At 44.2% G+C, this 27928-nt stretch overlaps 1 protein-coding gene across 4 annotated transcripts in view; it reads right to left on the reverse strand.

Annotated features, from left to right (window-relative positions):
- Positions 1–27928, reverse strand: part of ACAP2 (ArfGAP with coiled-coil, ankyrin repeat and PH domains 2) — a 1585345-nt gene that overhangs the window by 713440 nt on the left and 843977 nt on the right. For all 4 annotated transcript variants that reach the window (XM_069618585.1, XM_069618583.1, XM_069618582.1 and 1 more), the window contains one exon: positions 8757–8808. In XM_069618585.1, the coding sequence (XP_069474686.1) occupies positions 8757–8808 (52 nt within the window). The remainder of the gene's footprint in view (positions 1–8756; positions 8809–27928) is intronic.

Raw genomic sequence — 27928 nt, forward strand, 5'->3', positions numbered from 1 at the left:
ACAATGACTCATTAGGTATCTCCTATACAAACTATGCAGACGATACTCAAATTCTCATCCCTTCACTGGCCCCTACGAAGAGGACACCACCAATCTCTACAATATATATGAAACCATCCAAGCTTGGATGGCATCCCATCAGCTTTGCCTAAAACGACAACAAAACTGAGATTGTGATAGTCGGCACCTAAACTTCACTTTCTAAAGTTAATCCAGCATAGCAGTTCTTCTTGATAGATGGCATCACAATTCCAGTATCCCCCCCGTCATAATAATTTTGGGAGGGGTCGACCTCAAAACCACCCTAAACATGTGGCAGCACGTTGGTGCCATTACCTTCTCAGCCGTGCACACCATAACACTTCTCAATGCCTGTAAACCTTCCCTCTCTACTAGCAACCGCCTCACATATAATTATTGGCTCGAAACTGGACTATTGTAACTTTCTCCTTGCTTGCACAACAGAGCGGAACCATAACTAACTGCAAGTGATATAAAACAAATGTGCTCGGTGCTTATCTTGATCTCCAAAGATGGGATCATATCACTGCCTCCAGAAGAAACGCTCACTGGCTTCCAGTCCGAGATCACAAAAAATGTAAAGTTCTTGCCATTACACATTGATGCCTCTCTAATTCTGCACCTCACTACCTCTCACAAAGGCTTTCTAAGGTAGATCAAGTTAGTCCTAGAAGCTCAGGTGACCACCATACCAACTGTGAAGTGCAAAGATCTGGCCACTCTGACCCACTTCCTACTTCTGCCTCCGACTACACCAGGAGGATAGGTCCACACAAATTCCCAGCCTGGATAAAATGGATTACATCACATATAAATATAGATCTGTGATGTTTTTGTTGATGTATTTATGCACTTTTGCTTACATTTAATGTTTAATTGTACGTATTCTGTTTGGTGTGTGTTATAGAAACTAGGAGTCATATTTGTCTGCTAGGACCATGTATATGTAAAAACCGAGAGATTTCTGTTTTTTCACTATGTCTGTTGATTTTTGATATCTTTTGTTAGTTTAAGAAAAAACTGAGGGCACAAACGGTGTCTCTTGACATATATATTTGATAAAGAATGTTGAAGGAGGGAAATAAGGGTGTACTCCTCTGCACATTGTACTCGATAAAAGCTGAAATGAGCATGCCTTTTTCTTGCTGAGGAAAAGAATGAACAGCCACTGATCAGCTCCTTTAAAAATAAATGCGCAACTGGTGCACAAATAATTAATCTTCACTTCTTTCGTTATAAAGACCTAGAAGCTCAATCAACAGCCATAAACTCACCGTCCTGAGATTCAAACGCACCAGAGCGGGTGGCTGTAGCTTCCCTGTTACTGCCTCCAGACTCTGGAACTCCTTGCCACTCTCCCTTCGATCAGAACCATCGTACTAGGCTTTCAGGAAAACTCTCATAACTTGGTTTTTCAAATAACTGGCTGTCAGCTGACTTGACTTCTTCCTGTACACTGTTTTTTGCTGTATCATCTGTAACCAGAGCTTAGATGCCTTCAGGTTGAGTGTGCTTTATAAATGTATAAATAAATACATAAATAAAGGCAGTGTAAATGATTGCCTCATCAAAACCTTATATGGGGCACAGATGAACGAGTTACTTACCCCTGTTAACATTGTTTCGACTAGAAGTTCCTCCCACCTATTCCTCATCTTTGATATTCGATATCCTGCTTTAGCTGCTTTTAGAAAAGAGATTTCGGCAGAGGCTGCTGTGCGTCGATGCCGTTGACTATGTCCCGCGAGGGCCTCAGTCTCGAGGATGTCATCAAAGGCATATATTGCACACGCAGTGCCCGTTGGCTTCAATTCTGTTTTTTCTTACAGAAGAAATACCTGCATAACCACAGGAATGACCGTACTCAACTATGAAGGAGCGAAAGCTGTAATAGCTTGGAAAATTCTACTATTGGGTAGGTTGGGAGGGCGATGAGGAATACGTGGGAGGAACATCCAGTCGAAAGAACGTTACCAGGGGGTAAGTAACTATCTTCAAATGGATTGTGTCCTTCCATGTATTCCTCATCTTTGATAGACTCCCAAAGCAGTATTAGATTTGGTGGAGGGAGTAAGAATTTTAGTTTTCTAAACGTTTTCATGAACCGAATGTAGGACAGCTTTTCCAAAGCTCCCATCCTGACCAAGGGAAGACTCCAGGCGGTAATATTTTGTGAACGTGTGAACAGAAGACCATGTTGCTGCCTCACAAATACTCTATATGTACACCTCTATGCAGGGCTGTAGAGGTAGCGATGCCCCTGGTGGAATGGGCCCTTAATCCTTCATGAGGATCCTTGCCTGCCAGTCTTTAACATTCCGAGATTGCCAGAATGATCCACCCGGATAAGGTCTGTTTCACAACAGCCTGACCCAGTTTGTGGCCTGTATAGCCAATGAAAAGCTGATCGTCAAAGCAAAGTTTTAACAGCCTAGATAAATAAAAGCTCAGAGCTCTACAAGGGTCCAACCTTTGTAATCTATCCTCCTCCTTACCAGGATGAGGTGGGGGATAGAAAGAAGGTAGAACAATGTTCTGCCCTACATGAAAATCAGAAATGATTTTGGGTAGGACTAAAGGCTTAACCCTCAGAACAAGCGTATCCTTATGGAAAATAGTAAAGGGTGGCTTGGATGAAAGTGCCTGCAACTCACTCACTCTACGGGCTGAAGTCCGAGCTACCAAGAGAATGGTTTTAAAGGTTAACAACCTTAATGGACATGAGTGCAAAGGTTCAAAGGGTGTACACATTAGAAACTTTCTTACCGGATTAAGGTCCCAAATTGGAACCTGCAAAGGAGATTGGGGAACACATTGGTGAGCCTCTTTAGAAATTGTGTCGCAGTGGAATCTTGAAACATGAACATTCTTCAGACGAGCACTTTAAGATGGATAGCGCCACCAAATAGCCCTTAATAGTTCCAACCTGGTGCCCAGATTGGCTAAGGATAGTAGAAAGGATAACACCTCAGGTGTTTTGCACAGAAAAGGGTCTACATTCATGTTTCTGCATCAGTTGCAGAATGTGTTCCAATGGCAATGGTACAAAGACTTTATTGCTGGCCTTCTGGTCGAATGGAAAATCTCCATTACGTCACCCGGGCTCGAGGGCGTGCAGGATTTAGGAGGAAGCCCTTTCCTTACCGGCTTCTTTGGAAGGCGCGGTAGGAGCATGGTTTGCCCTGGGTTTATACTTTTCAAATATTTTTAGCATTTCGGCTCTAAAAACTTCGCAAGGAGTGGATTTTTTGTGGGGCAAGATACCGTCTCAGGCGAGGTGTCCACAGATGAAGTCGAAGAAGGCGACCTAAGGTGCCTGTTTTTGGACTCCTCAATCTCGACCTTTTAACTTTCTTCCTCTGAGGAGAGTTGCCTCGTCGGTCGAAGGTTTTTTGGTCGGGGTAGAAGATTTGGGGTTTCGACCTCCCGCCAATTTCCTCATTCACTCCTTCAGGGCCTTTCCGGTCATCGATTGGCACTTGGGGCAGGCCGAAGTCTCATGCTCCACACGAGACACCATAGACATTTACGGTGTGGATCAGTCCATGACATTTTCGTTTCACAATCTCGACAAGGTCTTCGGGGTAGTCTGTGTCAACGAACAAGACATACTCGTGTATGATTTAGTAATGAAGTGTGCCGTATTTCTCAAAGCGATAGCATTCGCAGAAAAAAGGAACTGAAGCCAATGGGCACCGCACGTGCTGTATATGCCTTCGATGACATCATCCTCGAGACAGAGGCCCTCGAGGGACATCGAGTCGACTATCGACGGACAGCGCGCTCTGACGAAAAACAAATGCAGAAGCAGCTGAAGCTGGATATCGAATATCAAAGATGAGGAATATGTGGGAGGATACAATCCATTCAAAGAGTATGCTAGGTCTAGATTAAATATCCATTAAACCATAACTTGAAGTCATTGTGGTAAACTGTACTATAACTGTACCTATTCTTTGCGCAAAGGGGAAGCTCAGCTGTTCCATCTGTGAGAGGGTCCTTTTGCTACGCTACCGCACTCTGTGCTTTATCTGTTAATTGTGAGAGAAACTTGCTTTGTCATGATATGGACCGCTGCCACAATGATTTCCATACATGTCACATACTTTTCATTCTCTTGCAAAGGAGAAAACTGATTTTAACTCCCTTGAAATCATATTTACTCTCACAGTTAAAAAATATGGATTAAAATACTTCTACCTCAAACTAGTATCTTACGCACTGCCTCCAACCCACATTGCCAGACTAGACTGCCAGGATTATATAGGGCTCTCCCTCCTCCTATGGGGTGGGACTTCTATTAAGGGTCTACTCCTGTGATTGGCAATGGGCAGGGGCTGTGATTGGGGCCTTAAACTTCCTGTGGGGCCGGCATAAGTTTATTTTCCATTTTGAAATCTCCGTGTGTATGTGGTGAGCTGCTTCTGCCTTCAGCCAGACTGCACCAATAGTATTGAGCGGGTAAGAGTACTTTGGGGGTCTTGGGCTATGCTTCCCAGAAGTTTGATTTTGAATACTTGTGTTTGCTGACCTTTTCCTTCGGTCTGCAAACCATATGGCCAGGTCGGCGAACTCAGCGAAAAATGTGTGGTACTCTGGAGCCATGTGGATCCCATTAAGTGTCTCCACAAGATTATTTGGGTAAAGAGTGGATAATTCTATGAGAATAGCTTGGGCGAGGGGGGTGATAGGGGTTGGCCCACATTGGAGAGAGGGTATGGCGGCTTCAATGTGACCGACCTCTGCCAAGTGACTCATTGGGAGGGTAGTGTGCCAGAGGTATCCTCCCCATTGTGCCTCTGGGCCATCATCTACTGGCTCGGGGAGGTAGTCAGCCCCAAATCCACTGTCAAACTGTCTGCCGGTCAGGCAGGGCACTTTGTCAGAAGTGCTACAGCAGACCCAATGCCTCTGGAGACATTACTTGATCAGCATTTGGGACCAGAGGCATGATCCAACGTATAGCTGTTCTCCACACAGCACTATCTAAAATGGCGGCACCAATAGGTGGAGGTTTCTGCACTCCGCTGATCGTCCACTTTTCTAATTCCAGGCTGGGATATTACTAAACAGACAGTGTTCATCACCATGTTAACACTGGGTATAACTAACACTGTTGACCTTTTCATCTATGACTCACTTATAACATTAGTTGAATTCACAGAAATTTGTACTGTGGCCTCCCTTGCAATGTCCTTATACTTTAGATAACAAGATACTTTATGGGACAAGTTTCCATGTTTCACTGCGACTAACAATACCTTAAGTAATGCAATACATCACAGCCCCACAGGACAGTAGACACTTGGTCTCTAATCTCTCTATGGTTGCCTTGTAAGATAGGTCACCCTCAGTTATAGAAATTGGTCTGATGGAAGGATGTTCCCAGGCAACTATTCACTAGGAAACAATAGCAAAGGGCCTGTAGACAAACTAAACAGAGTCTCTTGGCTACCAGAAATTGCACAATTCTAAGTATCTAATTTAGAATTATGAATTATGAATCACCATTTATCTAACAGGGCATCTTTTTGGAAGTTTCTGACAGATAGGAAAGATGATATAGGGTTTCGGCATATTGCATTGGACTGCCGCAAAGGTACAAGATATTGGTTTAGCGTCAGATATTCCACAGGGCGTCATGGGGCATGTGACTCCAGCACTCACCTTAATATGGGTGCTAAAGCCGTTTCAATATTAAGCTAGAAGTCATAGGAAAATTCTATGGCGTCCATTTTGAACAGATGACAAGCTTCATGGCTTGGTATAGGACCCCTTCACATCACCAATGGTTTTCGGATGTGGTCTATTCCAAAACTTTAGAAAACCTCGATTGCAATCACGTCATGGATTCCAGTATCCCCAGTGATATTTGGGATGATTTTAGGCATTTTACAGCAACATACAATCCCCTTAGGATAGTGAATTGCTTTGGTTTACTCAGTGTTGGTATAGGGGGAACGTGGAACCATGGAAGTTATTAATTGCACATATGGTCAATCTTTACAGGCCTTTCAAACCTTTGCTCCAATTACCTACATTAACAAACACCATTTCAATGTGTGTACATATTTGTTTGGGCTGCTCCTCCGTAAAGTCGAAATGCAACTGTAAACATGTATATAGAGGAATGATGATGATAGATAATGATATATTATTTGTATCGCGCTCATAAACAAGTGTTTCACAACTCGACAAGGCAAGGGAGGGGAACGAGGGAGGACAAAACAACGATCTTACTAGGCCCAGTGACATTGAGAGCGTGCAAGTGCAGGGGAGAGTGAAGGGGGAAAGTGCATGGGAGAGGGGAGAAGTGGAAAGTGCAGAGCAAGGGATACAAACAACTGGTAGTGCAGCCACAAGGGTGGCAAGTGCAAGGTTTCAAGCGCAGACAAGGGGTGTCTGATAAGTGCGGGAAGGGGGACTGTAGGGTTACAGATACAGACCCAAGTGCAGGGGTTTCCAGGAGGCAGTGCAGGAGTGTGGCTGGGTTGGCAGGGACCTGGGCCCGAAATCAAAGGGAGCCAGGTGCACGGTGCCAAAGCAGACAGATCAGCTGGGCAGAGGAAGAGAGAAGGCAGAAGCAAAGAGGAAGGGGTCTTGAGGTGCTTCTGGAACCGGAGATAGTTCTCCCTGAGTTTCAGAGTGGCAAGGAGGCTGTTCCAGAATGCATTGGAGGTGGAGGAACGAAGAGCTCGGTTGGGAAGGTATTTAAGGAGGGAGAGTTGAAGGTATTTAGGACTCAGGCCCCAGAAAGCCTTGTGGACAATGCAAAGGGTCTTGAATTTAATCCTTGCAGTCACTGGGAGCCAATGAAGAGATTTCAGGGCTGGAGAGATCTGATCCCAGGGTTTGAGGCCAAGGACAAGTCTTGCAGTCCTGTTCTGGATGAGTTGCAGAGGGTGGGGAGTGGAAGCAGGAAGATTTAGAAAGAGGCTGTTGCAGTAGTCAAGCCTAGAGAGAACCAGAGCTCTAGAGACAGTAAGCTTCTGGGAGAAGGAGAGGAAAGGAAGAATGCCTCTGCGGAGGTGCAGTTGGTAGTTTGACTTCTTAGAGACATCAGAAATGTGAGTGTGTGGAATCTAAGATGACCCAGAGGTTCTTAGCCTCATAGGCGGGAGCATGAAGAAAACCAAAGGAGGCCAGCCAGAGAGTGACAGGAAAGGAGGGTGCAGGTGTGCTGATGAGGAGAATCTCTGTCTTACTGGCATTAAGACAGATTATTGGTGGCGCACCACTCCTGGATAGCAGACAGTCAGAGATGAGGGATGCAGAAGAGGTGGCAGACGGTAGTCTGAAAACAAGCTGAGTGTCATTCGCATACCACTGAAAGTTGGAGCAGAGAGCGGCAATGCGGTTGGCAAGGGGTGCCAGATATTGGTTGAACAACTAGGTAGAGAGGTTAGACCCCTGAGGAACACCACAGGTAGAGAGTGAGACCCAAGTTGGACCAAGATGGTTAAAGAAGCAATCAAGACGCCAAAGTAGGCAAAAGATGTTTAACAAAATGGCTCTGTCCATCTATTTGTAAGCAGAAATCCTATAATAAAAACACTTTTCCCTTGTAATCTCCATTTGTGCTGGACACTCCTAGTAAGTAGAGTGCCAATGGGGCATCAACTTGGTAAGCTGTAATACATTGTTTAGTAGGAGAGAGAGAGAGAGAAAGAGTAGTATAGTAATAGGAGATTGAGAAACTGAGTTTGTCACTGACAATCTGAGCGCTTTGTTCTGCAATACTCTTGTTCTCTCCAACATGCTTGAAACTGGAGGACATCATCAACGCAACTGTTGGCACAACACCCTAAACCCTTTAGTTTTCGGGGCAAAATCCATGTTGATCTGATATATCAAATTAGGTAGTTTACATGAACCGAACCTTTATTTCAGAGGCAATATGAAGCAAGAACCAGGTGTCTTAGGCTTTAGACCGCTGTACACAAAGCTATGAATTTAACCAGGAACAAGAAGGTACAATAAGTTGTTAAACATACATTGATACATCATGTTTGGTGCGAATGTGGATCACAGTTAATTGCACAGTATATTTTTTCCATATCCACTGTGCCATAACTGAAACTGTTCAAACCCCAAACTGACTCTCTCTGTGGGATCTATTTCCTCATGCCCCCATACCATAAAATGTATGTACTTTGTGCAAAGTCAGCCCTGCACTGAATGAAAACTGGAGGGCAATAAAATAGGAAAATATATACATAAGGTGAAAGTCTGTACATTTCTACTGTCCACAGGTTACATCGACAGCAGCAGATATAAAAGACCATCACTCATTTACGTTAACAGGTTCAAGGGTGGCATTGGATATCCGATCCAAAGTAGAAAGGAAAAAATATGTGATAGGTTAATCTATTACATTACAAGTTGCCTTAATGGGAAGAAGTAGTAGGTGCAGATCAGCATGATAATACAAGGTCATATTTGAAAAATAAAGCTCTTGTTTATCCAAGAGCAGGATTCTAAAGTCTTGGATTGTGATCGATAACAAGCAGTAGCTATGGGAAATATTTGTTATCATGGGATACCTTGACAAGCTTCAGACATTTATCTCGTAACCCATTAACATTTTCCAACGATAGAGAAAAAAGAAACCTGTCTGAACATGTTTTAGGGTTGCAGATGATGGATTAGGGGAGGAAGACACATTAAAATAGACCACTCACACTAGATGCCTCATTTTTCTACTCAAAGGTCTCCAGGCTATATTTAAGTCTTACCTTCATTTTTTTCTGATATACCAATTGATTGTTCTGTATTGAGAACCAGCGCCTGCATGAAGGAATACCAAAAACAATCAAGAACAGGTGGTTAAAGCATAACAAAAAAACTCAAAAGTAATGGAAATATTTGGTAATGTTAGGTCACACAGAACACTCGATGTTAAACATGGGAATGTAATGAAATGGTGCCACCTTGGTCTACTCCAACAGCAAAACATTCATTAGTGCCAGTAGCTTTTCAAAGAGGTATTTTATGCGGGTTACAAAAGCAGAAACACGTAAAGTTTAACAGACAGCAAAGACGGTGCTGTGCAAAGAAGAAAAGTATTGGGCTAGTAGCAAATTAAAGAGACAAACGGACAACTAAACAAATCTCTCCAAGAGCCATGGACATAAGGGAAGTATGGCTTCATTAATGTTAAACATGATTTTATTAATTGTATCTGTTTTTGTACAAAAGTAAAACATTGAATAGTTCAGAGACTAATCTTTGTATTTTCATCCAACCTCAATATTTTTGTAGATTTGAGAAATTAGCATTACATGGTGATAGGTTTGCAAATATTTCTGTTTTAGAGTGTACGATGCGTGGGGATCTCTCGCTTACTTTTTTGGTATGTTAAAATATTCTTTATCCAATATTATATTGTGCTTTTTAGCTATGTATGTAGGGAACTATCCCAGTATAGCTATATTGATATATTGCATTTGACCTTCAAATAATTACATGCAACTGAATATACTCTGAAAAGATTTCCTTACCAGGATGGTGGAATACACTAAGTGCAGCTAAAAGACTAGCAGGTTGTAATGCTAGAGATTTTGTGGTCTGGCATAAATCTGAACGCAAAGCCATTTGTACTGTTTATCCTGCATCATAAAATGTGCATGTTCACTATAGCAGTGAACCTAAACCAACTTAATATATGATTATTAAGAATCTTATATAGTCGCACGAAAATATTAAGTAAAATAGAGATTATATACACACAAAGTGTGCCAAATTCCCCTACCTGATTCTGGAGAGGTCTAGGGGTATGCCCAAGGGGGCCTAGTACATCCAGTAGCTAGAGGATGATAGACCCAGGGCAGGTATAGGTAGGATACCCTGGTCACCCTAACTTAAGCCCAATTATAAGAAAATGGCCAGACTCCTGAACATCTTTTTGAGACTGGTTCTTTAGAAAGGCCTACTGGCCAGGGATGTACGTTAAAAAAAATTATAACATTGCGAACACCACGTGTTTGTATTTTGTAATTGGAACTTTGTTATTTTTTTTTCTCCCCCGCAACACATGTAGTGTAAGTGGGGGACATCCCCGCTGTCCATAACACCGAACTAGGGGAATGGGCGACACACCAGCAACCCCCTCCCCCCTAGTTCGGTATTTTGGTAGTAGGTATGTTCTACTAGACCAAATGCACACTATTTGTGCATTCAGTATTTTATTTTATATGTTCATCCAATGCCACTGGGCAGATCAGCACAAGCTCCATCACCAAGTCAACAATGATAGGAGAAGCTATATTGAACCCATACAGATTAGAGGAAGAATCTGGGTGTAAACTTGCTGCGGTCGATATTCGCACAAGGGAAGAATGCAGTCCTAATGTTGGCATCACATATATGCATAGTCGAGTGGTGTCTGTCAACCCAAGATCTTCTAGAGCATCTATCCTCGCTATGCGAGACACAGACCTGCACAAAACCAGTACTCCTGATTGGTAACTCAACTTGGAACAGCCAAAACCAAAACAAAGTACTGCAACCTCCATTCCGTGCCACCACAAAAGAACGAGCAGGGTAAGGAACCCTCCCACAGGGGCTGAGCTACGAACACTGCAGTTCAGGAAGCATTCACCAGTAGCGCTACAGCCATATACAGACAGCAATTAAATAGAGAATAGCCGCCCGTAGAGGGGGGGAGTCGGGTAATTACAAAAAGGGCAGGAATATTGTGAATGAGGGTGTTGGTTCCGGGAAAAAAATTTATTCATTTGGAGTCAAATGGTGGAAGGAGAAGATGCATGAGCAGAGCCTGAGGAGACTGTAGGAGGGGCGCAGGTGGCTCGGAACGACTAGATTCCAAAGCTGGAAGAGAGTCCCAGATTAGAGGAAGCAAATTGAGCTCAAGCAAGAGGCTGGTGGGTAAAGACAGGTGGCCAAAAAGACAGGGGTGCCAGAGTGAGGGGGGAGTACCAGAGTGGAAAGTGATAACCCCAGATTTACTCACTGCACTGAAGGGGTCATCGAGATTATTGCTCGAGAGGTGGATGGTGCCGTAGGTGCAAAGAAGAAAAGCAAGACAGGAAACCAGTGATGGAGTGACTGCAAGGGTGATAAGTTAGCAGTTGCCCAAAAGGTTTAAAAAGGAGAAAAGTAGATCACTGGCTGGTAGGTCAGAGACACCCACAGGGGTGAAAGCAGTAAGAGGCAGGATAACAATGGAAGGGCTCAAAAGAGAGAGAAGGCAGTAGGGAGCAAAGCACAACGGGGTGAAAGAAGAAACTATGGATTGTGATCTGCACAGGGTGGAAAAGGGAGTAGTCAAAAGCAGGTGAAGTTGTTACAGGAGATTGAAATTGACAGGTGGAGAACTTAATGGGTAAGACAATTGAGGAGGAATGTAACAGTGAAGCGCATTACCAAAGCAAGTTTACAAGGGGAGTCATGGTGCAAAGAAGGGGAGTGAAAAAGGATGAAAGGAACAAGAACATGGTGTAGAATTGGGAAGGGGGTTGAAAAAGATGGATAACAGGAGGAAAATAAAGAAACAATGAAAAAAACAGAAGGGGAAGGACAGGATTATTTGTGAAGAATCAAGGCGCAGACGTACGTGTTGGTATTGTGGAGCAGAACCGAGGCAAAGTGAAAACAGATGCGAAGTGAACGAGGAACTAGGACTTAGAGGAAAGGGCCCGTAAGCTGGTACAAGAATTAAAGAGGTGGATAAGTGGGAAGCCAGAGTGGGGAGATCAGGAGAGGCAGAAGTTGTAAACAACTATGAAAGTAGAAAGGAATGGGGAAGTTTTCCTCAGAGACTGAACACACTGAAGAAAACAGGAGAGAAGAGGAAAAAGGGAGGCCAGTGAGTGAGTTTCTGGGTCTAGCTGCTAGAATTTTTCATTCTTTTTTTTCAATATTTGAGCATTTTATATTGCATAGCCACATAGACCCAACTGAATTTGGGTGCAGATCATAACATTCACGAGAGTGGGGGCCATGAGAAGAGGGAGTAAGGAAGAACTAAGTGATGGGTTTTTAACACCTCCTTGAGGCCCACTGACTGTAATGAATACAAATGGAGAGGGAGAGAACTACAGAGAAGAGGGCCAAAAACAGAAAACCTTCGATCACCACCTATTTTACAAAAAGGGACATACAATAAAAACATTATTGGAACAAAGGAATCTCAGATTCATACCACTGAATCTTGTCAGCTAGATACAGGGGTGTTAGGACTTGTAAGCAATTAAAGACCAGACATGGCACTTTGAAAATAATCCTTTGGTGTACCAGCAGCCAATGGAGCGATCTTTGACAACATGAGGATGGAAGATTTGGGAAGTTTGAAGGTTAGGCGGGGTGCAGCATTCTGCACAGCCTGCAAACAAGTCAAACAGCTGGCAACGCAGCAACAATTAAGTCAAGCTTAGAGTTTATCAAAGTGCCAATTAATCCAGCTTGATCTTCTCTATGGATGAACTGGAGGACCTGCTTCAGCAGGCACATCCTAAAATATGTTGCTTTCACCACTGAGTTGATCGGGTTAATCAGGCTCAAATCAGATTGGGAAATAAACGGTTCTTGACTTTATATATAAAGGTAACTGAGTGGGTCGATCACATAATATTTAAACAGATGTTTAAGACCCAAAAGTACGACCTCTGTCTTTGCCGGGTTACACTTGAGTCCATTCAAGACCATCCAGTTGCACACTTCTCTTAGAGCGGCTGTAATATCTAACAAACCCTCAAAAAGAGTCTGCTATTCTGAAATAACTACCATTCACATGCTGCTGCCACGCACATTTAAATATGATGAATAGTGTCATAACAGGTTGATATAAATATTAAACAGCGAAGGGGACAGAGGCAACCCCTGCTGCACATCAGAATCCACATCAGAATGCACAGCAATAGAGTTACATGACAAAGGAGCCAATTTAGGGTCCAGCTAGCTTACGAGTTGGTCAACCCTGCTGGCGCCTGTTGAGATGGATTTCTGAACTCTGTCCTGGAGGGGCAGAGGTTCAGAAGGCCAACCTAGTTTCTTTGAACAGGGTAACCTCTGGACAAGCCAGACCAATCAGGGTAGCGATGGCGGCGGTCAAGACTAGGTCTCAAGAGGGGTGAGGGTGGCTGAAAGCCTGCAATGAGTACACAAAGCAAGGACGCTTACAAATTACTCCAGGCAGGTGTTATATTAAAAATATAGACACATTACAAGGCCTTTGTAACATCGACCATAGTAAAGAATCACGATAAAACTCAAGTAAACTAACACATCACAATCAAATTCAATATATATACAAGTACCGAAGGGTCTAAAGAGTTAGAAGCACGAAATATGCAGACCACCTAGATGGGGAGAAAAACAGGCAGTGCAAGTAATCGTTAGACCCAGTTTGCCTTCAGGGGCCACCTAACTAGAAGGAAGTCCGAGCCCTACGAAAAGTGGAGCCTTGTGCTCAAAGGTACCTGCACACGCTGGTGCCAAGGGGAGTCTCTTCAAGGAAATCAGGCAGTTCAGAGCGGTGAACAAATGAGGACGAACAGATCTCCGCTACTCAAGCGCGGCCTCCACTTGTGGGCAGAAGCAGAGCGCGAGTGCGAAAAAGGCGTGCTGTTTAACACAGCGAGGAAAAGCTACAGGCTACTGCAGAAGGGCGACCGGTTCCTAGCGTTGCTACTCACGGTCCCCGATGCAGGCAGACCCAGGCTTTTCCGCGTCAGTTTCAGTGCTGGCAGGTTCAGATACGAGCAGGGGACGTCTCGGCGTTGTGTAGATTCCGCGGCAGGAGAAGTTAGAGTTGAGGATGTCCCAAACGCAGTGAACCCGCACAGATTGTTATCACAGCAGGGCAACGCAGCGGCCGTGTGTTTTTAAGCCTAATGCACATCTCACTTCAGACCTTGGAATGCCAAGTGTACGAATCTTGTGAGAGTGCCAAGGACTCGGAATACAACAGCAACCTGACGCCGGTGACAGAGCAAGGCTCCTGGGTAGGCTGGTCAGTCCACTGGATGGCCCAGGGACGCTTCCGAAGGCTTACGTGCAGGAGATGATGAAGATGCCGAGAATGGTTGTTCCCACTATTCCAAAGGGTCGAAGTACCAGTACAGGCCTTCTCTTTCGATCAGAGGCAGAATGGTCTCACAGGCGACAGCAGTGCAGAGGAGCAGTCCTTCAGCGGGTCACCAGCGATTCATCGGTTCAGCCTCTTAGTTTCAGGATACTTGGCTCCTGTATCCGTCGTTCGTGAGAACTCAGGAGATCGACATGGTAGTGGTTTTCCAGCCTCCTCTTATCCAGAGTTCCCTTTGCGCCAAAACGGAGAGGACCCAGTGGGAGATCTGCTCACAAAACACTCACACCATACGTGGACCTATCACGGACCATGGTGGTCCCAGGCATTCAAGACACACTAGACTCTCTGGCACCCAGGATGTGTATTGGGACCAGACATCCCAGCCCACATCCTGGAGGCACACACCAGGCACGCAGAAGCCCGCGAAAGCATCTGTGTTTCGCAGGAAAGTACATGCCCAAATAAGGATGGCCTCGGGTCGGCTCGACCTGGGGAAGGTGAAGGGGTAGGACGGACGGTCAACAGACAGGACAAAGAATCTCGTGGCATGGCCAATTTGGAAGCCAGGCCACCCATTTTGGTCAAACGCGAGAAGCGCAGTTAACAGGGCAAAAGGGAGTTCAAAACACAAAGAAATGATCGCTGCCACCAGTCCCGTCCGTGACATACTTGCACAGTTCGTTATAAATCCATTGAGAGTTTCTAGGGCCTGTAGAATGACTAGAGACCCAAAAGCGTGGTAATGTAAGTTACGGTGCACTCTTGTGCCATGTTGTGCGAAAGCTGCCACATGAGAAAAGAACTACGGAAAACAATGTTTCCCGGAACTGACTGTCTTAAGGGCATGTCAGTTTCCCCGTAAGAATGGAGCGAAGGCCCAGAGGAGTGCGGTGGAAGGCTGCGCTTCTCTAGCAAAGTCTAGACCAGGGTGTAAAACAACAGCAAAAAGTTTGGGGGTTGCCACATGGAAGGAAAATTACCTACAATATAAAATCTTTCCTAACAGTGCCGTTAGTTTGTTACATCTAACAAGGCACCAATTTGCCTATTTTTTAGCTTGAGCAAACTGTTTTACATTGTCCTACTTCCCGTTAGTAATAATAAGCTCTGTATGGGAAGTGGTGAATGTATTGTCTTTGTGTTGTTGGAACAGGAATTTATCCTCTTCCTTTTGTTGTGTCATTTTAACCCTAGAAACCCAGGGTCAGTGCGACAATCAATGGGTTATTAAAGAATTGTCTATCCCATTAGATGCCACACGAGTTTCTAAAAAGGAAGAATTTATCCTTTTTACCCTCCCTGGTGTGCTTCTTTTACTCTTAGTCTCTTCCGATTTAAACCAATCTGGAGGAGAGTGGTATTGGACTTACAAGGCTGAATGTATTACACATCATAGAAGTTGGTAATTCATTCTTATTCTTTCACTATTAGACAGGCGTTGTAACACCGCAACCTAGTTGAGAGTGCCCACAGGCAGGGATAGTATCTCTTTTTCGTTCTATCCTTCTGTGTTCTGTCACAGCCTTGTTTCTCTCTCCATTTATAACCAGAGTCCATACCACAGTTACTCTTGGGTTTGGTTTTACCAACTGGACCTTTCTTGGGTCTTTTGTCGGCTGCAAATAGCCTATAACACAGACGTGTGTTGGTTACTCCTTTTGTGTGAATACAACCCTGCTTGCCCCCGCCGGCCCTGCATCCAGGACTGACTGCTACGCTGTGCTCTGCAAAAAGGCCTTTATTTCCGGTCCTGGGTTTGACTTTGCAACAATCGAGCAGAATGCCAATGCAGAATCTTCCTATGTAAAGGTGTCTGCAACCTTTGGCTCTCCAGATGCTTTGCATTACAACTCCTTTCACCACTTGCTATCAGTGTCAATGGTGAGGGTTCTTGGGAGTTGTAGTCCAAAACATGCAGAGAGCCACATGCTGCCCATATCTGCCTTAAACTTGCCAAGTGGAAGAGGCCATGAGGAAAATGGTCAAGAAGGAAAGAATATCACTGTCACAAGAAATGATTATTGTCCCCACGAACCCAGAATGCAACAAGGCCTGGGTACAGCCATCGCAGGAACTATCTGAAGCCTGTACTACAAGATCCCTCTCTGGAAGGGAACCCTGTGAGAATCTGTGAAACTGAAAAATCAAGCTTTTAGAGATATTCCCTCACTTTTAGTTTGTTACAAAGAACATATGTACACTGAGAAGTCAGTTATTTGTAACCCAGAGAAACATTCTGACATTTTAGTTGATGTTTATAACTTCTTCAATATTACGTATTATCTATAATGGTGGAGTTTTTATAACTTTTGTATAATATCACTTCAATGGCACAATGGGACCCCTGGGTCCCTCCCTTCGTATTGTGTACCTCAGACATGTTTTAGCCATTCCTTAAGTCATTGTCTTTCAGTCAAATCTTTCTGTGGTTATATATTTATACATCCATTTAGAACATGTTTTACCACATTACATACATTTAATTTGTTTACTGAAGAAAGACAGGTCCAATGGTGGTAGAGAGGACTTCTTTATGTGGTACCAGCTAGCAAGACCTAGCCTCAGCTCTGAATGAAGATCAGTTGATCTACGATAGAAACCATCAAGAAATAAGTCCGTTTTCACAGGCTTTGAGCTTGGTTGTCTCAACAAATCCACTGATCAGGCTGGACAGGATAGGCCAACTGGGAGAAATAAGGAGAAATAAGAGATCCACCTTTAAGGATTGGTGCAAGGTCTTGGTCTGGAACATTGCCAATTTGGCCCTGAAATTGGACAGAGTTAATTTCCCATGAACTTGGCCCAATATGCACTGTGCCTCTAAAAGACAGCAGATCATCCTTGTTTTCTGGCTTTGGCACTCGGATGTTGTCCTTCACTAGCGATTCCTTGGGCCTTGTGTCTTCCTAAGAAATGGTCTGTCTTAGGTATCTCACCTCACCCTTTAAGAGACTGCGTTTTTTTTAAGTCTTATTTTGCTCTCCGATTCTCCGCAGCACCTTCCCTTGCGTGTGCAAGATCAGCTATGTCTTTATTGAAGACCAGTATGTATTTGTGAAAGTATAGCACGCAAGTTATCCCTATAATCTTTCTAGGAGTAGTGTGGTAGGTTAGAATCAGGAGACGGCCAAACAGGCATGATTTTTAAAAGGTTTATTTCGGTTTCGAAAAGACCTCATCTTTTCTCAGATTTGCCTACTCTTCAAATTAATCTAAATAAATGTGCTGATCAGGGTGCCAAGATGGTCAAACATGAAGGAAGTCCTTTCCTATGTTCACAGTCCAAAAATATATAGTTTGTGCATGGCTGGAGTACCATCCTAGAGTTCCAGCCAAGTCTCATTGGTTCTTCTTGCAACTTGTGCATCTCACAGTATTTCTCCCTTAGGGAAGACTTTTCTATTTCCTTTCCCGCGGTCTGGGGTGCTTTCAAACTCTTCCTGCCCCACTCTGGGGCTCGCTCTTGCTTAGTTCCCACTCTGGGCATATTGGTTCTTTCACCCAAGCCAGGCTTCTGCAGTCTTTCCCCCACTCTGGGGCTTCTTGCTGTTTCTCTCCCCCACGCCAGTGTTTCGTGGCTCTTCCCCCCCTACCCTCCTCACGGTTTCTCTCTGCCCACCCCCTTCGACGCCTCAGACTGGGGCTTTTTTCAGTTTCTTGCCCCACTCTGGGGCTCTTCTGTTTCTCCACAGGCCGGGGGCTTCTTTCAGTTTGTCTCCTCACTTTGGGGATTCTCTAGTTCTCTCCCACACCAAGGTTTCCTTAGATTTCTTCCCCCCACTCTGGGGCTGCTTTGTTTCTTCCCCACACCAGGGTTACTTCGTCTGGCCTTGCCACTCGAGCCCAGTCCCTCGCAAACCACTGCACCCCTTATAGGATGAGAGGTGCTACCTGGGAGGGCTATGTAGATCAACTGTCTCTCGTCTCGCTGCAGAGCCACTTATGCCACTCCTAAACTGGGCTCCACAGTGGGGGGGGGCGTCTTCTCCTGGTTTGAGCCTGTGGGCAGTTCCTCCTCGCTTGGGCTGCCACACCCCATGGCTCATATTTCTCACCTGCTGGGCCGCATTGTAATCTTGTAGTGCAGACCCCTGGGTGCAACACCACATCTGGCGTTCTGTCTCTCTGAGCATCTCTCCTCTCAATGTGTGCTGCGGTGTAATTTAACTCAGCAGGCTGTGTGGATATGCCTTCCTGATTGGTTCCTCATCTGACGTGACTTTGGGAGGCTGACTTTTCAGTCTTTTGCTGTTTTACTTTAAGAGGATGAAATGGGTCAGAAGCGGAGCCATCCATTTTTAAAGGGTTCTCGCACATCTTTTTTTTCTGCATACCCCATACAGGTATTTGTCTCCGGGGGTGGCGGGTTGGATGGTGACTTAAGTCTCTGTGGGGTTTGACTGTGCCTTTAGGGGGAAGTCACCTCTGTACTCGCCCCCAGATGGATCCTGCTTACCCTGGGCCCATTGTTGAGGGTAGCAGGATCACCTCCCTTATCCCAAAGCGGGTTGCTCCCCCTTGGAAAGAGGTTTCAAACTCCTCAGATTTGTCACAGCCGCTTGAAGATGGAAGCTGCAGAAGCAACTGAAAATGCATCTTGTTGAATCCATACATCCCACATGGAGTGATGGGCTTGCATTCTAGGGTTAGCTGCATTTTCATGATATGCACTCAGCAAATCTACAGTGGAAAACACAATGGCTTCCTCTTTCCTAGTTACCATCTCGCCTATGTTGGGAGGGGCTAAAAGTCTATGACAATGTTGTAGTGGAGACCTTTCAGTTCTGGTATGCTAGTTAAGACAATTGGAGGGACTAACTCTGAAGAGACAGTTTACGCAATGATGCCTTCATCAATCATGTTCAGTAGAAGTTTTTCCAAGGGTGCAGCTGCAGAACGGTCTTCCTTATCTTGCACTTTATGGGGTACAGACCTTTCTTCAGTCTTATGTGGCGGTGGGACCCTCTTAGTGTTCAGTCTTGGAACACCTACAAAAATGTGTTATTTATTTTGTCTTGCCCCTGTCCTGTACTCGAGGTACTTGCTTAGATGTGCCAGGTTGGAGTCACATCCAAAATTCAGCCCTTTTGTCACAACGTTGATCTTCCCCAGTATTTGCTGATTTTTATATTGCAAGTGTGTGATAAACCATCACAAAATTGAACTGGCTGCCCCGAGTAGGATATATGCCAATATGTACACAATAATATTGTGCAGGGATCAGAGATGAGTACATTTCTAGCCCTTAGGTAAGTTTGGAGTCTGCCTCCATTGTCTTCTAACCCATCCTAACGTCAACAGTACTTATTATCGATGTTTTCTACATCTTCTCAGTTTCATCTTGCATCATTTGAAGAAGTTTCCCATGTGCCCCTAAGCCCTGCCTTTATTCTTCAATGCATGACAATTCGCGGGGTTGTGTACTTGTCCACTTTCTCTGCAACTGAAACAGCAGACTTCACTAAAGTTCTTCTCTGCCCTGCTGACTCAGCACTCCGCAGCGCAGACTTTGTCTAGGTGACTCTTCTCCTGCGTTACATTCTTGCATGCTTCTGAAGACTGCTCTTTGCTTTTGATGTGGTTTACTTGTTCTAATGAAGCCTCCAAATCGCTCTAAAGTCTCTCATGTATCCATTCATGTGATTTGTGTACATGAGTTGATTACGCAGGATCTAGTCAAAGAATTGTTAAAGTTGCAATTAGAAGCTGTGACTCGAGGCTGCAGATATTAATCGATCGTCTCATCTGCCATTTGATCATGGATATAAAAAGTGTGCTTCTCCATGAAGGTAAACAATTTAAAATAGGCATTGATGCTTTCACTGTGGCTGTCCTGCACAATAGATGGTAGGGGTCTGCAGAACTGCTTTCCTTCAAAATCCAGACAGTGCATTAAGATTACCTTTTTTAGCCAGCAGACAGACTTCAGCCATCAAGGGCCTCCAAGGAGGTGTCAAACTCTTGGTTTCACCTCCTTCAAGGTGTAAGGATTTTCCAAGATTTTTGAAGGAATGTCAGTTGTTCCAGTTGTTGCTGTGTTGAAATAGAAGTTATGTTCACTTGTCCCCATGTGTTTGGATAACTCTGGCATTTCCCATCCATTCATAGGCCCTCACTACGAGAGCTAGAGAGGGGTATCATGCGCTTACCATTTATTTTTATTTTCTCTCCGTTCCATTGTTTGGGACCCTATCCGATTTTCAATATTACTCTTAGCCTCACATTGTATTACTTTGGTTCCGGTTTGACATATATTACTCACCGTAATCGTATTTCTGGTGCTTTTATTTGCTTAGATTCACATGCTGTGCATATATAAAATCTAGTGGTAATCACACAGGATTGAATCTTGTTTTCGAAGTTCGAAAAGGGACATCGGCATGGCTTGTCTGTAACGCTATCCCAACTGTGACAGAGTGTACCCACCAGTCCCCATGCGTCGAGATCCACCCGGTTGCCATGAGGGAGCCTGACGAGAATGCGTGAGTTAGGAAAGGTGTAAGATGTCTATGTTCCTTCCACTTCAAGCGGAGAGGAAGGGTGGGTGCATGTGAATCTAAGCAAATACAAGCACCGTAAATACAATTAAAGTGAGTAATGTAGGTCTTCTGATGCTTGTGAATCTGCTTACAATCACATGCTGTGCATAGACTAGCGAGCAGTACCAGGAGATGGTAGTGGGATGTTGGAAGGAACCGCAGCAAAAGGATGTCTTAACACTGCCTGACCCACCTGAGAATCAGTCTTAGAATGTGTATCTAAGCAGTAATGTTGTGTAAAGGTGTGAATAGAACCACGGGTAGCCGCTTTGCAAATAGCATCAAGAGGAATATTTGCAATGAAGGCTATAGTAGCTCCTGTGCCTCAAGTAGAATAAGCTCTAGGCATAAAAGGAAGAACTCTTTGAAAGCGTAACATATCTGGCTACATTTAACAATCCATTTTGAGATTGCCGACTTAGAGACAGGATCTTCTTCTCTACCAGTGGCAATGGAGACAAGGAATTGATCTGTCTTCCAAAGTGGTTTTGTTTTATTGAGGTAGTACAATAATTGCTCTCCTAACATCCAGTGTATGGAGACTTATTTCAGCTGAATTAGACGGGTTTTGAAAGGAAGTTGGAAGTTCTATGAATGGTTCACATGGTATTTTGAGATAAATTTAGGTGCAAAGCGTGGAGCATGGATGTGTGCACGAAACCATTTTGTCCTTATGAATAGTAACAACTTTGAATTGAACTGAGAGAGCTTGCAGTTCACTTACCCTCCTAATGAAAGTAATACCCACTAGAAAAGCAGTCTTATAGGTGAGAACCCTAAAACCAGCTTTGTGGATTGGTACAAAAGGAGGGCCCATAAGTTTAGTAAGGACAACATTCAAGTCCTATCCGGGAGTTGGATTAGAAATAGGTGGGTTAAGTGTTTTTACCCCTTCTATAAAAGCTTTGATTATAGGGACTTCCACCAGCAAACCTTGTTCTGAGAGGTGGTGTAAGCAGAGAGGGCAGCAAGGTTGGACCTTTAGTGAGTTAAAAACTAGTCCTGAATCTCAACAGGTGAGTTAGGTAAAGGACCATGTGGTGTGAGACCGATCAATTGGGTTGATGTTACAAGTATCACACCAAATTTCAAAGCGGTTCCATTTATTGAAATAACAGTGTCCGGTATTTAGTTTACGTGCCTCTTTAAGAATGTGCATACATCTTTGAGGCAGTTGGAGATGCCCAAACTCCTAAGTTGAGAGTTTGAGGGTGTGGGTGCAGTGTTGTCCCTTGATCTTGGTATAGCATGTTGTAAGGGACAAGGCCGTTTCACTGGAGGGCAAAGTGAAATTTTCATGAGATGTGAGAAACACAGCCGACAAGCCCACTTTTGTGCTTTTAGGTTCAGTGTAACTTGTTCCCAGTGTATCTTGTGAATGATCCTGTTGAGGAGAGTAGTGGGGGGGAAGGGGGAAAAGGATATCTGCCTGACCATTTGATTCAGAGACCGATCCCCTTACACATTTTTTAGGGATGCCTGGAGGCGTAGTCTGGGCATTGTGCGTTCGCCAGTTTTGCACAAAGAGGTCTATGTCTGGATGCCCCCAATCTGCCAAGATGTTGTGCAAAATGTGTTTGTGTAAATACCACTCATGTTATACGTGTAGTTAGATGTTTCTGCTGAGCACGTCCGCAAAGAGATTTTGTTCCCCTGGAATGTGTTGTTCCTTCCAGTCATATATTCTGACAGGAGTAACATGTGTCTGAGTGCCCACTTCCAAATGCTTTGTGCCAGTTTGCACAGCCCTGGAGAGAGTGTTCCTCCTTGCTCGTTTATGTAACACATGGCCGTGGTGCTGTCGGTAGAGACTAGAACAGTCTTCCTCTGCAGTTGTTGGAAAACCTTTAGGGCTTTGAACACTTCGAGAAGCTCTAACAGGTCGATCTGTTCGCTTTCCAACGATTGTGTCCACATGCCGTGCACTATCTGGTGGAGAAGGTGAGCTCCCCCACCCTAGCAGGGATACGTATGTGGTGAGAGTGGCCCTTACTGCAGGGGTGGTGAATGACTTCAGAAGTATTCTCCCTGGTCTTAATGCAAGTAATCACGAATCAGGAACCACTCCAGACCATGTAATGTAGAAAACGAATACGTCTTTGTTATGTCTTAATTACAGGTATGGCTAGATGTGGGAGAGAGGTAACTAAGCATCCGTCTAGCTCCTGCTGCATACCTCCCATAGTGTCCCAACCGTCCTCTCTAGAACACACATCCTACAACACTCCTCATACATCATCACATTCCACACAGCCTTTTCGGCTGAGACACACAAACCCAGTATCAATGGAAACAACAATTTCCCTTTCACAAGGTTTTCCCTTGACCACTACTGCAGTGATATGTGATGAATCCTTTGGATTAATCAGTGATCCCCATCCTAAGATCTCCTCCCATGTGGCCAGGGGTTGGCAGTCGCTACCTGATCCTGACCCTGGGGGTATTATTATGAGGGAGGATCACTTGGGAGAAGATGGCTGTCGGGGAGATGTTGGTTTCTTTATTTATAATGCGCGCCAAACCCAAGGGTATCAGGGCGCAGGATACATGAATATTTTAAGTTTAAGTTTACAGGGTTACAGCAATATACAGCTATCATACATATAATATATTACAGTTAAGGATCAGTGCACTTGTTAAAATGTATATAATACAGCTAAAGGATATATTACAACAAGGTATATACATGAATTAAGAGGGTTGGAGGTCATTACATGGGAAGCGGGGAGCAGCTAATGGTGTCTAACAGTCTATATACAATGCAGGTGAGTGGGGATAGTAGACTAGCAGCTAGTGTATAATTAGCGATCGTAGTCTTTGATTCACTAGATGATATTGTGTCTAAAGGGGAGAATAGGATTGATCCACTCTCAGGAAGGGGGGTAGTGAGTTCCAGAGCTGAACAGCTTTGACTGGGAAGCTACTGCCTCCAGCTTTCGTCAGCTTGTACCTAGGTACCCGCAGGCAGTTTGTATTAGCCGCTCTGGTAGGCCAGTTGGAAGAAAGTTTGTTAATTCTATCTTTGAGATAGCGAGGTGCAGCGTTATTTAGGCACTTGTGAGTAAGAGGAGGTTTTTAGCAGGATTTTGCCGCTAGTGGAGAGCCAGTTGTTCCGTCTCCTTACTTCAGGGATATGCTCTTTCCTGGCTGTACCCAGTGTTGCTCTGAGAGCATTCTGTAAAGTCTGGATTTTTGGGATGGTATATTTATTGGTGCCCAGATATAGGGCGTTACAATAGTCCAATCTGGACAAGATTAAGGCTCTGGCCAGTGTGATGCAACTGATTTTAGATAAAAATGGTTTGCCCACTCTAATCAATTTAAATGTATAAGATGTGGATGAGGCCATGGCGTTCACCTGGTTGGCATGTGGGGATCCCATCATGAGAGAATATTCTTCCCTTCCATGTGTGTAATTCCCAAGCTCCTGATGGCATGTTGTCATACCAATATTTCCAGTTGTAAAACCTTAAAACCCCTTCTTGCCAAACACCATAGACAGGATGCCATTAACATTTCATATGTGTACAGCATATCCTATTTCTGATGGTTTTGAAAAATCCAAAGCAATACAACTATAAAAAGCACAACAATCCTATGGACTCTAACGCCCATAAAACCTCAAGTACTGAGACAAGGAAGAAGAAGAAGAAGGCGTTAATGTGGCTTAAAAGAAACAAGTTAAACGTGCAGACTAGTTGTTGTGATGGAAATCAGCTGTGCGAGACATTTTAAAAAGGGTGTGTCTCTTCAAGTTAACAGGAAAGGCGGAGAAGAGAGATTCAGAGTGGGCAAAGTAGGAAGCAGAACCGAATTACTGACACCCGAGAGCAGACTGCTGAAGGAGGCAGGTGCTTTCTACCCGGAAGACGAGAGACCGGGAGAAGTATCAAGAGGACCGCTGGCGAGCCAGCAGCAGCGGATAGGCTGTCAGAGACGCAGTCCCATTGAAGAGCAGCAGTTCAACCAGCGGGTGAAGAAGAATCTGACTGGAGAACCGGAAAGGGTTTTGAAGAGCAGGAAATGCTTTCCCGAAGCAAGGACTTTGCCACAACCATATGCCACGGGTCGGAAACTCCAGCAGACACTGGTGAGTCTGCCCAGAAGTATTGGGAGCCCTGAGGTGTACAGACAGGCGAACAAACAAATGTAAACGTGTTTGGAATATCAACCAAGTAAAGCAGAAAGACATCATTTACACAAGTCACCATATTTGAAATGTCGATGTGGGGAAAACTGGAGTAAAGATTGTCAAAGCAATTGAACAATAATGAAGAAGTTGATAGGCAAGATCTGTACAAGTCTTCGTATAGGAGATGTCAATATGGGGAAGATTGGAACAAGTATTGCCACAAGCCAATGTCTATTAACAAAAAAGTTAACAAACAAAACTTGAACAAGTCTCCATATATGAAATGTTAATATGGGGGAAGTTGGAACAAGTGTACCTGAAGCCAATAAAGTATAGACAGGGAAGGATTACAACTGTGTTATACTTAAAGAGAAAGAACTGAAAGATAAAGAAAAGAGTCGTTTAGAAGTTACGTAGAAGAGATATTTTTGACATCTTTAAAACGGCATTACTTGGAAAAAGACATTGTTTCATCATTCTTAACAAAGTGCTTTGTAAAAGACATTTCTACTACTCTTAAGGAACCATTGTTTGAAAAAAGACATTCTCTCATCATCCTTAAAGTGTTAAAACACCACTACATAAGTTGCTATGTAGAAGAGACACTGCCGTCCTTTCATATCCCATTGCATGGAAAACTTCTTAAGAAAGTGTTATGTGAAAGGCACATTTCTACTACTTTTAAAGAAACATTGTTTGAACAGAAGATTTTCAATATTCTACCTGAAACAGTACAGGGGAAAGGAATCATGCCCTGGATGCAAGGATTGTTTTGTTTGATTTATATACTTCGTTTTCGCACACTTTTTGCAGAATCTAAAGCAGAGACATTTACATAGCACCTTTTTGTTGTTCATTTTTAGTTTGAGGGTCAGGTACGTTTTGGACACAAGGACAGTTTGCCTAACCTGAATGGCGAGACACAGACTGAACTTTAGTTTTGATTTCCTAGGCAGAGAAACTCTTTAAGATAGGGACAGAAAGGCATTTATCCAAACCCTATTTTAATAAAATGTCTAATGTTGAAAGCATTTCAACTTTGCGTCCTCCTCTCATTTCTGATTCGTCACATATAGTACGAGGGCTTTCGAGAAAACCACTAGATCATCTCACTAACCGCTTGCTTGACACAATTGGCAAGATAGCCACTTCAATCTGAGCTCCCAGATATTGTTTCACTTGGCTGGGGACAGGGCTTGATTTTTTTCTCATTGCTAGAGAACCCCAGTTGGAAGAGTAGGTCTACAGTCTTTACGGTGTTCTCTAGACACGCCTGATCTGGGTCTAATGTTATTAGCCAGTCATCTAGATAAGGCTACACCTGAAGAGGCTACTTGCGTAAGTGAGCTACTGCCACTGCCAGAACCTTGGCAAGAACCCTTGATGCTGAGGCAATGCCGAAGGAGAGCACTTTGAATTGACGTGGGTTTCCCCTATTTTGAACCTTAGGTATTTTCTGTGCAATATAAAAGTATACATCTTTCATAGCCAAGGTTGCAATGTTATCCCTGTGCTTCATCAGTGGAATGACCTCCTGCAGAGTGGTCATCCTGAACCTTTGAGGATTAACAAACTTGTATGCAGGATGCATATCTAATGCAGGGTGCATGGTCCGATCCTTTTTGGGTACAAGGAAGTATATTGATTAGATACCCTTGTTTACCTGGTGAGCATGGATGCGTTCTATTGCTCCCTTTTGAAGCAGGGCTTCCACTTCTGAGTGAAGAATAAGGAGATATTCTCACGTAATTTTTCTTGTTTTTGGCAGGTGGTACCAAGGTATCTGGAGAAACGCGATATAATATCCCTCGCCCACTGTCTTGAGCACCCGTTTATCTGAAGTAATACCCTCCCATGTGTGAGTGAAGCATGTTATCAGACCTAATGCAGATGCATGTGAAGGGACCCTGAGCAGAGAGTCATTTGTTGGCAGGGTGAGGGGAGCCTCAGACGGCTGCATTCCTACCCCCTTCCTTTGCCACAGCAAAATCCTCGTTTAGAAGTATGATTGGAACTTGGCAACCCTTGATTGGAGTACCAGGGTGAACATCTCTTGTGGTGTAGGAGGCCTGTCTGGTACTGGAAAAGGACTGCCCTCGAAAAGGACCACCGGGTGTTAAAAACCAAATGCTGCAGGAACGGTTTGTTGGATATTTGATCTAAAGTCTTTAGAGTTTTGTGTTTTTCTTTTTGTCGTCTCGAGGGCTTCGTCCACTGCTTTCCCAAACAAAGCAGACTCCTCAATTGGTTTGTTAATAAGGGAAGCCTTCTTCATATCGGGTTTGAACGCCAAGTTCCGCAACCATGCGTGGCGCTACAAAAGAGTTCCTTCAGCTAAGATCCAGGCAGCTGTCTCAGCGGAATCCAATGTGTTCTTTAAAATATTTTGGGTGACCTGCCAGCCCTCCTGAACAACAGTGAGCAGCTTCAACTTGGCTGGCTCAGGAACACTGTCCAGGCCGTACAAGACAATCGAACGTCACTAAAGCTGGCAAACAAAGTAGTGTTTGCCATACAGGTAGTATATGCTGCTGAAGTTGTGATCCTTTTGCTTAAGGTATGCAATTTCTTACATTGCTTGTAGGGAGGAGCTTCAGCTGAAGACAAAAGGAACTCGGGCACGCTTCCTGGTTGAAGGAACAACCAGAGAATCAGGAACAGAGTGTCCCTGAATGTATAGGGGATCTGAGGGAGCAGGTCTGAACATTTGTTCAACCCGCGGGTAATCTGCTCATGCAAGGGAAGGCGTGAGCAGAGAAGGATCAATTCCCTCTAGAGTTAAGTAGAGGAATGGATTGACGCACTGGCTTTTTTCCAGCTTTCAGGATATCCTCCACAAAGTCAGGGTCAGGCACCGCCTCCTAAGTGTGTATCTTAAAATGTTCTGCTTTTTTCAGATTATTAAACAGCAGCTCGTCATCAATAGGATAAGAGTCTCAAGGCTGCCTAACAGGGGTAGCATCTGCAAAAATGTCTTATATGTGGGGGTTGTAGGCCAAGGCTCCTGGTCATCAGTGTCATCAAGCAACGTGTCCGAGTACTGGTTAGTAGGATCTTAGGCGTTGTCTCCCTGGTCGGGACAGAATATAAATCCTCATATTGATCATCGAGAAAAATATCCCCCGAAGTATCAGTATATTTAGGTACAGGAGAAGTAGTTTGAAAAACAGGGGGCTGAAGTCTAGC

The sequence above is a fragment of the Ambystoma mexicanum genome, chromosome 10, assembly GCF_040938575.1.
Source record: "Ambystoma mexicanum isolate Mex_15411 chromosome 10, UKY_AmexF1_1, whole genome shotgun sequence".
Classification (NCBI taxonomy): Eukaryota; Metazoa; Chordata; class Amphibia; order Caudata; family Ambystomatidae; genus Ambystoma; species Ambystoma mexicanum.